General features: G+C 40.4%; 1 protein-coding gene across 4 annotated transcripts in view; it reads right to left on the reverse strand.

Moving 5' to 3' along the window:
• LOC123505441 (protein phosphatase 1 regulatory subunit 7-like) overlaps window positions 1-14,612 on the reverse strand; it is a 63,101-nt gene that overhangs the window by 11,644 nt on the left and 36,845 nt on the right. For 2 of the 4 annotated variants that reach the window (XM_045256728.1, XM_045256727.1), the window contains exons 3-5: window positions 10,336-10,391; window positions 10,018-10,214; window positions 9,407-9,569 (exon numbers count right to left, since the gene is read on the reverse strand). In XM_045256728.1, coding sequence (XP_045112663.1) covers window positions 9,407-9,569; window positions 10,018-10,214; window positions 10,336-10,391 — 416 coding nt within the window. The remainder of the gene's footprint in view (window positions 1-9,406; window positions 9,570-10,017; window positions 10,215-10,335; window positions 10,392-14,612) is intronic. The other 2 variants (XM_045256731.1, XM_045256729.1) reach the window with 1 other exon arrangement.

The following is a 14,612-nucleotide window of genomic DNA, read 5'->3' on the forward strand; positions in this document are numbered from 1 at the left end:
CCATGCCTGTAGTTCTTTTTTAATCACGTCTTGTACTCTTTCCTATTCTTTGTTAACTAGATCTTTCAGCTTCTCTTTTTCTTTCTCGGCTTTACCGACTGAGTCCTTCCATCAATTTCTTGTAGTTAGCTACTTCCTTTTTTAATTCTTCATTTTCTGTTCTTAGCCTAGTTTCATTTTCTTCCACTCTTTTTATCCTTTCTTTTAAATTCTGGAGCTCTTTTCCTGTTCTTCATTCTCATTCATTCCCATATTCTGCTTTATCCATTTATCTAATTTATCTTCAATAGTCAACACTATTAAATAGTGAAGTATGTGCCGTATCAAAGCCTTCAAATGCTCTTTCACCCTCACCAACATAGTCATCATCAGCTTTCATTCTTTCCTGTGTCTCATACCTGCATTTAAATGGAATCTCTTCCTTACTCATGATTTTGTAACACTGTATTCATGAAAACGAGTCTACATTACTCGCCCAGGCCACTGCAAACCCAAAACAAATAGGTAGTGGAGATCAGCTGATTCTTGTGAGCGACGGTACTGTATTTACCTAGTTGTAGTTTTACAGGGCCTGGGGTTTATGCTCGTGTGGTCCCGTCTCCATATCTACACTTATCCAATTTTTCTTTAAAACTATGTACACTCTTTGCTGACACCACTTCCTCCCTCAAACTGTTCCAAGTCTCAACACATCTTTGCGGGAAACTAAATTTTTGAACATCTCTAAGACATCGTCCCTTCCTTAGTTTCTTACTATGCGATCTTGTGCTTCTAAAGTCATATTCTTCTCTCAGAATCAGTTTCTCATTATCCACTTCATCCATTCCGTTAATCAATTTATAAACTTGTATCAGATCCCTCTCTCTTCTCTGCTCCAAGGTTGGTAGATCCATTGCCTTTAGTCTCTCCTCATATGCCATCCCTTTAAATTCTGGAACCATTCTTGTAGCCATTTTTGTAGTCTCTCTAATTTTCTTATGTGTTTCTTTTTATGGAGTCCACACAACTCCTGCATATTCCAATCTAGGTCTTATTTTAGTACTTATCAATTTCTTCATCATTTCCTTGTCCATATAGTGAAATGCTACTCCAATATTCCTTAGCAAATTATCGTCTCTCTGAAAATTCTATCAATATGGCTTACCAGTTGATTATTTTCTTCCATTGTCACTCCCAAGTCCTTTTCCTTTTTTACTTTTTCTAGTTCTACTCCATCTCCCATCTTATAGATTCCCACTGGTCGTCTTTCACTTTTCCCATTTCCATGACATGGCTTTTGTCCACATTGAATTCCATCTCCCATTTTTGCTCCATTTCCAGATCTTGTTTAAGTCTTCCTGTAGTATTTCACAATCCTCTTTTGTTTAATGACTCTGCACAGTTTCGCATCGTCCATAAACAGATTTATGTAGCTGTTCACTCCCTCTGGCATGTCATTTATATATACGAGAAAAAGTATTGGTGCCAATACTGACCCTGTGGCACTCCGCTGTCTACTGTTCTCCACTTGGACTTCATATCTTTAACTATCATCCTTATTTCTCTCCCCCTTAAGTAATTCTTCATCCATCTCAATGTGCTTCCTTTTAAGCCACCCTTCTCCTCTAACTTCCATAGTAATCTTTCATGTGGCACTTTATCAAAAGCCTTTTTTAGATCTAAATAAATACAGTCAACCCATCCTCTCTCTCTTGTACTTTATCAACTATTCTAGAGTAGAAACTCAATAAATTTGTCACACATGACCGACCTTTTCTAAAACCAAATTGGCTATTTGATAATATTTTGTTGTCTTCAAGAAACTCAATCCATTGCTTCTTTATTACTTTTTCACACATCTTGCATATTACACTAGTTAGTGATACCGGTCTGTAATTTAAAGGTTCTTCCTTCCTTCCGCTCTTATATATGGGAACCACCTCAGCTCTTTTCCACTCCACTGGCACTGTTCCATTTTCTATTGAGCATTTTATGATGTTGTATATTGGACTTGCTAGTTCTTCCCTACATTCTTTCAGTATTCTGCCTGAGACTTCATCCGGTCCCATTGCCTTTTCCTCATCCAATTCCGTCATCAACTTTTTATTTCAAGCTTGGTTACTTTAATCTCTTTCATATAGACAGTCTCTCTATTACCCTGTGGTCTTTCAAATTTGGATTCCTTAGTAAAGACCTCATGAAATTTACTATTTAACAGTTCTGCCATACTTTTGGGTCTTCCACCATTCCGTTTTCTCCTTTTAACCTTTCTATTGTTTCTTTTTGTCTTATTTTTCCATTTATGAATCTGTAGAACAATTTTGGTTGTTCCTTACATTTTTCGACAATGTCCTTTTCATAGTTCTTTTCTTCTTCCTTTCTCACCTTAGCATATTCATTTCTTGCTGTTTTGAAGTTTTCCTTATTTTCTGGATTTCTGTTTCTTCTCCACCTTTTCCATGCTCCATCTCGTTTCTCCTTTGCCCTAGCACATCTTGCATTAAACCAATCTTTCTTTCCTTCTTCTTTAGGTCTATATTTCGGAACATATTCCCTGACCCCAGTTTTGTATATTTCCAAAAATAAGTTATATTTCTCTTGAACCGTTAATGAGTTTTCCATCTCCTCCCAGTTTACGTTTTAAAATAGTTCTTGAGATTCTCAATATCAGCCTTTCTGTAATTTAATCGGTCTCCTTTGTATGATTCATCTCTATCTTCCTTTCCTTCTTCTATATCCATCTCTAATATTACATGGTCACTCTTTCCCAATGGGCACTTGTATCTTATATCATCGTTAATTGGTATATCCCTTGTAAAAACTAGGTCTAATCTTGCGGCTCATCGTTTCCTCTGAATCTTGTGTTTTCCTTTACTCTTTGGACCATCAAATTATCTATCATTAGGTTCAGGAATCTATCTCCCAGGCATCTTCCCCATACCACTTTCATAATTTTCCCAGTCTACCTCCTTACAGTTGAAATCTCCTACCAATATCACTTTTCTCCTTTCCTTAATGATTCTTGTAAGACTCCTTATTGTGTCATCTATCATGTCTCTATATTCTTGGTTAGTCCATGAGTTTGTTTTGGTGGCACATATGTTCCAATGATTGTTAACTCCTTTTGTTAATATGCATCTTAACATACAGTATTTCTGATTTTCCTTCCCCAAACTCCACTTGATTTACCACTATCTCCTTCCTTAACATCATCATGACTCCTCCTCCTCCTTTACCCACTCTGTCTCTCCTCCATATATTATACCTTTTATCTATGTCTATTTTATTGCCTCATTTAACTTTGTTTCCACCAGGCATACAATATCTGGTTCTTCTTTCTTTATGTAATCTCTTAATTCTAATTTACTAGATAAAATCCCATCTATGTTTGTATACATCATTTTTAATCTCTTGTTCTTATCATTTTTAGTTAAACTTGCTCCATTTTTTCTCTTCTTTCTCTTTTGTATACCATTTCCTTATCCTGTCTCCTATAATTCTCCAAAAAAATGCCTTCTCCTCCTCTGACCTTTCATTATTTTTTTTCTCTTGCTTCTGCCACCAGTTCATTGTGTCTCTTCCTTTCCTCCTCGTTTCTATTTTTTCCTTATATATATATATCTTTGTAACCTTCTGTTTCTCTGAGTTTGGTTTTTCTATATAGTACTTCTTCTGCTGCTGCTTGTGATTTTAGTAATATCTTAATTGGTCTCACTGTTCCTTCTTGATATGGTCCCATTCTATGGTTTTCTTCTACTTCCTCTTCTAAGTTCTGTCTATCCTCGTCATTCAGATGTTTTAGTAGGTCTTTTACTGATTTCATTTCGTCTTTTTCCCTTCTTGGTCTATATTTAACATTTTTTCTTTCAGTCCAAAAATAATTACACTCTTCTTTTTTCCGCAATTTCTCTTACTAAATTTTCTTTTTTCTTGAGGACTCCTATCATTTTGCTTGTCATATTTTCATCTCTTTCTTTTAACTGTTCTTGAAATACTTCTTGAAATGATTCCTTGTCTTTCTTATCTTGGATTCTCCATGCTTGTACTTCTTTTTTAATCACATCTTGTACTCTTTCTTCTTCTTTGTTAACTAGATCTTTTAGCTTCTCTTTTTCTTTCTCGGCTTTACCGAGTCCTTCTTCCATCAATTTCTTGTAGTTCGCTACTTCCACTTTTAATTCTTCATTTTCAGTTCTTAGCCTAGTTTTGTTTTCTTCCACTCTTTTTATCCTTTCTTTCAATTTCTGGAGCTCTTTATCCTGTTCTTCATTCTCTTTCATTCCCATATTCTCCTTTATCAATTTATCTAATTTACGTTCGATAGTCAAGACTCTATCAAATAGTGAAGTTTGCGCCGTATCAAAGCCTTCAAATTCTCTTTCTCCCTCACCAACATTGTCATCATCAGCTTTCATTCTTTCCCTTGTCACATACCTGCATTTAGATGGAATATCTTTCTCACTCATTATTATTTAACACTGTATTCATGAAAAAAAAATGAGTCCACACTTTTCACCCAGGCCACTGTAAACCCAAACAAAAGTAGTGAAGATCAGCTGATTCTCGGGAGCGACGGTATTGCGTGCTTCCTCTACCGCGTCTTGTGTGTGTGTGTTAGACCATGAGACGAGACCCTAAAATGTCCTTAGAAAAGGATTTTTGTAGTGCACATCTGGTAACTAAAAAACTCTTCCTGTTTTTTATGAAGATGAACATAGTGAACACATTTCAGCTTGTTACCACAAACAACACTTGCACGTTTTTGAGAAAAATTACTTTATTGAAATTTAATGAAAATTCATTGCTAAGGGGCGTAGCTGTATAGCAACCACCCATTTTGCAGTGCATACAGTTTGCAAAATCACACTTTATATATATATATATATATATATATATATATATATATATATATATATATATATATATATATATATATACATCAATATGATTCTTTTCATGCAGAGAACTGAGAAAAATTAGCATAATGTACACAAAAATGTAAAATTAACCCCTTCCCACCAGCTACATGCTATACATGACAAAACATAAAATAGTTCTGACAACATCCAGAGTAGTTGCATCTTAATAAGACCTGCTCTATTTCTTCATTTAGGTTACTCTATAGATTAGGTGAAAATTTTGTAATTTGAAATTTGTAGTAGCAGTTCAGATTGATTAAAGGAACATTGATATTATATTTTGATCTGAAAAAGTGCAAAGCCTGAAATCGCATTTAAGAGTTTGGACGCATGCTTCAATTTGTAAAATAATTTTTCACATTTACCATTTGTAAGGAATGTCTAGTCATCTGATTCAACCTCACTTTCATCAGAATCTATCCCTTCATCCCCCAAATCCCGATTATCAGAGAAATGTTCCTCCTCTACCGGGGTATCTTTGTTTTCATAATCAGTGCAAGTGCAAAACTCTGTGCAACTTAGATTGTTCTTGAAACAAGTGCATGATTTGGTATGGCACTTATTCTTCTTGCACTTGCAGTTTGCCAGCTCAAGAACTGGATTTGGGGATGGGAGTAGATCCATCCATTTAACCTGGAGGACACCACCATCAATTGTCCATCCATGGCTGTTTGGCGGCGGGATGCTTGGATTGGGTTCGAGGCAGCGGTGATAAATGCCTGCTTGATAATTCACCCTGAGATGTTTCTCCAAGGAATCTGTTGGGTGGCAGAGTGTCATCCATGTGTTTGCCTGTTTTAAAAATAGCTGCCCTGGCATCATTCACATGTTTCAGATCTTGCCCATACAGTGAGTAAACAAATTCCTCTGATTTGCTTACCAAGCTCTCATCAACCTCAAACATCCTCCCAACTTGGGAGAAGAAATCAACAAATTTGGGTTCCCCCAACATCAGTTTGATGGGCCTCACTTTCCCTTTTCCTTAAAAGGAGGAGACACTGTCACAACCTGTGAAGGCATGTAGTCCTATCAAAGCCAATGAGGCCGAAGGATGAAGTTCGCTCAGATAGGAGTGTATGGCATGAACATCCAATATCTGCCTACTATTGCTGATTCCTGTGTCAAACCACAGACAGCAGTCCAAATCCATGAACTTTGTGATGCACAGAATCAGTACATCTGTGTCAGGGGACTGAATTACTATGGAGTTTGCAGTCTCCCTGGCAAACTTCGCATGAAATAGCAGGCGGGTGTCTGCCTCTTCATGAGAGCATTTCAGCTCTTCAACTTCTGTAATTGTGGGGGAAGATGAGGTGCCAGCAAAACAGATTTTGTGGCAGGTGTCTGAATGGCCAATGAAAAGAGTAAAGGAGTGTCCCCGGCTATCTTGTACCCATGATTTGATGAAGAACTCCATGAGAAGCTCCTTATTTTTCCCGCAGGACAAGTACTTCTTCCACTGAGCTGGTACATTTTGACCCTCAGAAAAGATTTGAGTGGCCCTTAACTGAGAAGCAGACTGAACCTTGGCTTTGCAGTCCCTCTCTACATTCTTGATACTGACTGTTGGGTACTGATCTGTAACAAGATGTACTGTGTTTGCAGAGCTCTCCCTGGCAATTTTTCCCACCTTCTTCAGGTACAGGGTGGCAAGTTCCCCAAAGGTCTTTGGAATCTCTTTGAGGCTGATGCTCAGAAGGATGGCCATCGCATCAAGGATCCAAACTGAATTGGGTGAGACACTCCTGGCAACAGATGATGGGGTTTTCTCCTCCAGGTGATGCAGCAGTTTTCCCTTTTGCATCTTCATGAGACCACCATCTGGATAGGCTAGAGCCAAGGGTATGGGTCCCAGGGTGTAGACCAGTAACTCTTCAATCTTGATCCCCCTTTCTCTTCTTATAATTACTAGGCATGCCATCAGATTCCTCTCTGACTTGAAAACTGTATCTTTCCCACTAGTTTTAGCCTTTGTAACCTTGCCAATTCTTTTAGCTTGCAAGGAAGATATGATCTCACCAGCCTTCTTAATAGAGTCTGCTGACTTGAAAATGGTAGACAGTAGATGGAGTCAAGCCATGGTGGGAATGCTATTAGTTTTCTTGCCTCTTTCGTGTCTGTGAATAATATCCAGCTTCACTTCGAGAGTAAGAGACTTCCTGGTCTTCTAAGCAACGCTACGTGACATTGCAGGGCATTTTGGTGGCATGTAGAGCAAGGGAAGACGAGCTGCTGCAGACGCTGTTATTCTTCTGAACTAGGGGGAGTGAGTGGTGTGCGTTTTGTCCACGAGGTGCTGGTGTATTCAAAAGCTTGTCGGCTTGCGTGATATGGCGGGGCTTTCAAACTTGGAAAAAATTACCTAGATAAAATTTTGTTAAAGCGAGTAGATGGTAGTAAAAGGAAACTTTCGTTGTAACGAAATTTCGTTGTGTGAACCTTCGTTAAGCGGGGGTTGCCTGTACAATACAACTAGATAAATATAACTAGGTAAACAACACACACACACACACACACACACACACACACACACACACACACACACACACAGTTTGAATGAAGAAGTGGTGTCTGCAATGAGTGTGCATACTTTTAAAGTAAGATTGGATAAGTGTAGATATGGAGACAGGGCCACACGAGCATAAAGCCCAGGCCCTGTAAAACTACAACTAGGTAAATAAATACACACACACACACACACACACACACACACACACACACACACACACACACACACACACACACCGGGCTGAATTTTGATATCTGCTATAGTCTGTTCACTTTAGTCTGAGCCGTGAAGCCGAGCCTCATTTGAAAAGAGGCCGCTGATTGGCTGGCCCCCTCTCTCCCTCACCTTGTGTTGAAAGGCTGCATCATGAATGCTTTGTGGTACATGCTTTTGTTTTATGCGTTATATCTCATCTTATACACATAACAGACAGTTTATGTTGGTACCGTTACACTTAACAGTAAATGCAGAAGCTTTGATACTCAGGGAAAACAATTAATATGCAACTATAAAGAAGTTTTAGCGAGTTGAAGTGGAAAACTTTTCGTGACATCTTTATAACACGGTTTACTTATCATCATATCCTTTGGATATATTTAAAGGAATGTTGTTATTAATTATTGCATTTCATAAAAGAATGACTCCTGAACGGTATGCAACTTCCAAATTATAGTTAAAAGATAATGTAAGCGAAATAGAGAATTATTTATGGGAAAGTATGACTCGCGAGGAAGGGCGCGGCGGAGTGCTGCCAGTGAAGACACACTGCTGGTTCACCTTGATCCAGTTATAACTGGATTACGCTCCCACCGCGACCACTCCTCAGTGCCCTTCCTCGCGAGTCATACTTTCCCATAAATAATACTCTATTTCGCTTATATTATCTTCTAACTATAATTTGATAGTTGCATTACCTTCAGGAGACATCCCTTGATGAAATGCAATACTTTAAAGCAGCATTCCTTATAATATATACACAGAAAATGATGATAAATAAACTGTGTTATAAAGTTATCGCAATGCAGCCTTCACTTCAACTCATCAAAACTTCTTTATTGTTGCATATTGCTATTTTTTCCTTGATTATCGAAAATTCCGCATTCACTGCTCAGGCTAAAGGTACCAACAGAAATTATCTGTCATGTACATGAGACAAGATATAAGGAATAAAACATAAACATGTACCACGAGAGCTGTCAGTACACAGCCTCTCAACACAGTGAGCGGGGAGCGTGCCAGCCAATCAGCTCTCGCCTTACCTCCATCCTCACCTCCTGGATACAGTATCATGTCGTGCTGCCCACCATCACTTGCCCGTCACCACGAGTGACACCGTCTCATAAATAATTATGTAATTCGCTAACATTATCTTTTAACTATAATTTGGAAGTTGCATACCGTTCAGGATACATTCTTTTATGAAATGCAATCATTTATAACAGCATTCCTTTAAATATATCCAAAGGATATGATGATAAGTAAACCGTGTTATAAAGATGTCGCGAAAAATTTTCTACTTCAACTCGCTAAAACTTCTTTATAGTTGCTTACTAATTGTTTTTCCCTGAGTATCAAAGCTTCTGCATTTACTGTTGAGTGTAACGGTACCAACAGAAACTGTCTGTTATGTGTATGAGATATACCACATAAAACAAAAGCATGTACCACAAAGTATTCATGACGCAGCCTTTCAACACAAGGTGAGTGAGAGAGGGGGCCAGCCAATCAGCGGCCTCCTTTCAAATGAGGCTCGGCTTCACGGCTCAGACTTAGGTGAACAGACTTTAGTCAAGAAGAATGAAAGCAAAATGGCTATAAAGGAACAGTGTCACTGCCTGCTTTCTGGTGGCAGGGTATGGTAAAATAGGGTGTTAGTGTGAAATGTTGCACTGTGTTCTTCATAAATGGTTATGATACAAGTAATTATTTCTTCAACAAATCAGAAACTATAATGCATTATAAGCAATACTACAGGCGTATAAAAAGATATTCCTCCTACCCTTATTTTGTTGTCTCCAAGCTCAAGATGCTCCAAATTCTTCAAATGGTTGAGATTTTCAATTCGGCAAATCTTGTTAGCACACAAGAATATCTTCTTCAGGTTGACCAATCCTTCCAAGTTTTCAATTTTCCTTACTCGGTTGAATGATATATCCAGGGTTCTGAAAAGACAAGGTCAAGTAAAACTATTATCAAATTATATTTTCTAAACTGAATAGATTCAGATGATCCATTTTTATACTCAGACCATTCGTTCTTTCACCCATGAATTTCTTCATAGCTACAAAATGTAGCTGCTTTATTACACTAGTCCCATCACAAGTAACAATCAAACTTGTAACCAAGATATGAAACCATATTCTCAAAAAAAGTAGAGGAAGCCAAGACAAGGCACACATTTTCACAATCACACCACTCTCTTAGCCATCTAGATCATGATTGAGGAGAGAAAGTAGTCTTCATAATAAATACTCTCTCATATCACACCTAATTGTCAATGTGAGTCACCTCTGTTGGAGGTCATCAGGTTATGTCATTCTTTACCCACACACAATTTCTCTCCATTCACTTCTGTCACACATAAGCAATGTAGGAGGTAGTTACACTTACTCTAAATTAACAAGAGCAGATAAGTTTTCAATAACAGTAATCTGGTTGTCATATAGCTCCAGTTCCTTCAGCATTGTAAGGGTATGTAAATTTTCTATCTTCTTGATGAGATTCCATCGCAAACACAGTGTCTCCACACACCTCAAGGATTCAAGGTTTTTTATTTTATCAATGCGCCGATGATTCAAATCAACATCCTGAAAACAGCAATAAATGTATGCATAATAGCTTTAAAAATCAGACTAATATACAAATGGTGAAGAGGTACACACAATATAGCCATGATACTTGAAATGAGGTTATTCCGAGGGAACTCACCACAGCATTTGGGTCCAGGATGACTAGATCCTCACACTCATCATCATCAGGATCAGCTGTAAAAAAATTTTTACATCTAACTAATGGTGAAGACCGTGAATCAAGAAATCAAGGAAAATATACTCATTATTGATTTGCCAATGAAATACAGTATATATGATTTCTATACACTCTTATGTTTACAAATCATATCCAGTAATCGCACGAGTTTCTGGATCGCCATTATCCAGAGCTGTCCACACCATCATGACGCACCTCTACACCACAGCTCAGACAGGTTTGTATTTGTTTGTTTTTCAATTAAAAAAATTTCATTTTTATATTATTTTTCTTCTTGTTTGTCTTGCTTTATTAACCAAGTTTGCAGTGTGTACAAATGTTCCACCCCAACAGGACATCAGCATGGTGGCCAACTTCAGTGGTGAGGAAGACCTATAGGCTGCCTTCTCCCTACTCCCTACTCCCACCAACATCTTCTGCTGTGTGTACATATGTCCCACCACCACTTACTGCTGCGTGTATGTCCCACCACCCCTTGTACTGTTTATGTACCATTTTTTGTTTCAGATTATACATTTAATGTGCTTTCATACATTATTTTCTTACCCATTTGGGTTATGTACATGTTTTCCTCAATTTATAAGAGGTCGGGAGAGGAAATTCCGTGTATCCGGCATGGCCTTGGCTGCTATAACCCGGATACACGAGCAATTACTGTACATGTACGCAGTTTTCATATTCTAATGTCAATAAACATCCAGTAAGTTAGCAGAATCCCAGCATGAACGCACAAAGGTGCAATGGTGGAATATTATCCCCCCCCCCAAAAAAAAAAAGGGTTTATGGAATACAAGACAAGACAAAGGTCAAGGATTCAAGCACTGGGAAAGAGTTCTAATTTTAATGTCTCTGTGCAAAAACATTTGCTTAAAACAAGGTGAGATGACTATGAGAATATATGAAAGCATGATGTGCAACAATACCATGTTCTCACGTCAAATACAAGGATATAACATTAGAATATGTGAATGTGCCAAGTGAAAGGAGAATGAGAAGATCCCAGCATGCAATGAGGATATGCAAAGACTGGAATAAATGAACACTCATCTATTGCATATATTCTGTTACTTCCTAGTATGGGTATGGGGCACTTCTCACATTTTCTCTGCTTCTGTGCTCCCCATCTCTCTTTTTCTTCCTAGTTTGTTCCTTGCTTGACGTCTGTGGTGGACATTATGCTCCTCAGGATGCTTTGTTTGGGTTTCAGGTGCTTGGGCTCTGCCATCTTTGTTTACTTTCCAGTCCCCTCTCTCCCTCTCTCTCTCCATCCAAGTGTTAGGCCTACAAGCTTTGGGCTTGCCAAGGGCAAGGGTGGGGAGGAATGCCATGATCCTCTGCTCCCCCCCCTCCTCTCCCTCTCTCTCTCTCTCCCTGTTGGATGTTAGGGCTATGAGCCTTCGCTAGCCAGGGGGGGCCTTTGTTAAAGATGAAACGAGTGTGTGCACAACCAACCTGGTTGTTCTATCAAAATCTCTCCTGACAGTCACAGCCATTGTTTGATCCATGCCACTTCTGTTTCCCAGGCTGGCTTTGATCTCCATGCCTGTCCAGTCTGTGGGCAGTGTGTGGCAGAGGTTTGGGTGGCACCTTCGGGGGTGCACCCTAAACTTCCAGCCCATAAGTTTCTGCAGGGGGCTTGGCAAAGAGCGAGGAAGCTCAAGTCTCTAAGCAGGCCAGCCCTAGTGTGGCTGGATCCCACACTTGACACTGAGTTGGGCCTCATTTGCTCCTGCAACTTGTCCGGCGGCATTCTTCAGCTGTCAGAGGATGAATTCCCCGAGGCTCTTGGAGGACATGGTGGCTTGTTGGATGGTTTGGAGGGTGGCTAACGACAGGACCCAGTACTCGGACACGAGTGGGAGCCGACGACGACGACGACGACGACGACGGAGGGTGGCACTTCTGGAAACGTTCTCTTTCAGCAGCCCCATACCTCCAATCAACCTCTGGTGTGTGGATGCATCTTTGCGGATGTCGTTGGGCAAGTCTGAGAGCTTGTCCTCCCAGGGTCACTCACATGCTTCAGGCAGCAATCCCAGCGTGCGGTGGAGGCCTTAGGCCTCCAAGAGACCAAAGCACCATGAGACTTCCTCTGCCTCATCCTCGTCTGCCAACTTGCCCCCATCTTCTCATGGCCCCTCTCCTCGCCATAATTCATGTACATGCGAGGCGTCAGCGGTGGAGAGGGGTGGGGAGACACTGGCCTCCCAGTTAGTGGCTCTCCTCCCATCCCTATTAGGTCCCATCCTCAACTCAACCCTGTCACAACTTCCAGCCCTGCACTCGACTGAGGCTGCTTTCTCATGGAGGCAGCTCTCAGATGGGCCTCAAGCTTGAGCCCTCCCTGGCTCCCTTGCCACTCTTTTCTCCCCACCCTCCCTCTCAGGCTGACACCACTGGGCTGGCGGGTTCTTCCCTCAGGGATGCTTCCACTCAAACGTATGTTAGCTTGGAGGACGGAGTCCCATGGTCGTGTCCCATCTTCCCCTCCTGCCGTGGTGGACTCTTACGAGTTCTGTCCCTTCTTGTGGAGCAATCTTCCCCACTCTTGGGAGTATTCATATGGGGAATATAATAGGCTTGTGGCCTGGTCTCCAGATAACTCACTACCAGAGGAATGGGGAAGGGACAATGTGATGCTAAAGTGGCCGAAAGACATGGAGGACGCCACAGTTCTTTCCAAGCTCCACTCTCTCTCCGCCCCGCCTTCCACTTCTGCCAGGGTCTCTACCTCTATGGTTATGAATGCCATGGGGGCCCTCCTGGAAAACTCTTGCTTGAACCCGGATGGACAATTGTTCCTTGACAAGTTGGGGGATGCCACAGTGGTGGCTTTATCCCTAGACTCCTGGTCCACATGGGATAAAGGGGAAGTGACCCTTGAAATTCCCACTCTTCTTGAGTGGGCCTTGGACAGCTCCTCCCTGTAGGCAGGTTCCCTTGTCCTATTCTATCGTCCTCCCAATGCATATCACACTGGAGGGCCTTCAGGACACTCTATAGTATTAAGGTTGGAACCCTACCCTACCCCACCAACTCCAGGAAGCAGAAGCAAGGCTACTGTCAGCAGAGGCTGTGGCCAAGAAAGGCCTTGTCTACACCATATCCACTGTGGTGGTGGTTGTCATGCTGAGGACCTGGTTGAGGACATTTACTGAAGGATTCAAGGATTTTCTGTGGGTGGAGCTAAGGTAATTAACTGTGTCTTTACAGTGTGTGTCAAGAGCCTTCCCCATGGGTGGAAGACGCTTGGTGAATGTCGCCACCCATGACGAAGTTGACCACCCCCCTTATGACTGTGCATGGGGTCGCTCACTGGTTCCCTTGTCTTCCTGGTGGAGGTGGGGGCTGGTCATGATACTACATACTTCCTTGTGTTTAGTATCATAACATAAGAACATAAGAAAGAAGGATGCTGCAAGAGGCTGTCAAGCCTACATGTGGCAGTCTCTGTATGAGCAAAGCTACATAATGGCATCTATCATTTCCATCCATATATTTATCTAATCTTCTTTTAAAGTTTCCCTACTGACTCGGCACTAACGACATGATTACCAAGTCTGTTCCATTCATCAACCACTCTGAAAACCAGTTTCTTCCCATTTCTCTCCTTAAACATGAATTTCTCAAACTTAAACCCATTATTTCTGGTTCTATCCCCACAACAGATTCCAAGAACTTTGCTCATGTTCCCTTTGTTATAACCACTATACTACTTAAATACTTCTATCTGATGCCCTATTAACTTACGTCTCTCTCTAAATAATGCAAATTTAGTTTCTTTAATCTCACTTCATAGAGAATATTCCTCATCCCCTGTATCTTTTTAGACATCCTCCTTTGCACTGACTCTAATAATATAATTAGACCTATATCCTTCCTGTTATATGAGGACCAAAATTGTACTGCATAATCAAGATGTGGTTTGACCAGTGCCATATGTAATTTCAATATTACTTTGGGACTTCTGCTTTTAACACTCCTAAAAATTAATCTTACTATCCCATTTGCCTTATTTCTAGCCTCTATACATTGCTTCCCCAGGTCAGACTGCTCTTCCAGTAGCAACCCAAAATGTTTTGACACCTTCCTCAATTTTTTCTTCATTAACTTCTGCAACATTTGCAGTCTTAGATTTAATTTTAAATCTGTAGAACATCACCTCCTCTACTATATCTCATCTTCTTTTCCTCACTGAAAAACAGCTGTCTGAGGCA

This window comes from Portunus trituberculatus, chromosome 18 (assembly GCF_017591435.1).
Source record: "Portunus trituberculatus isolate SZX2019 chromosome 18, ASM1759143v1, whole genome shotgun sequence".
Taxonomy (NCBI): domain Eukaryota; kingdom Metazoa; phylum Arthropoda; class Malacostraca; order Decapoda; family Portunidae; genus Portunus; species Portunus trituberculatus.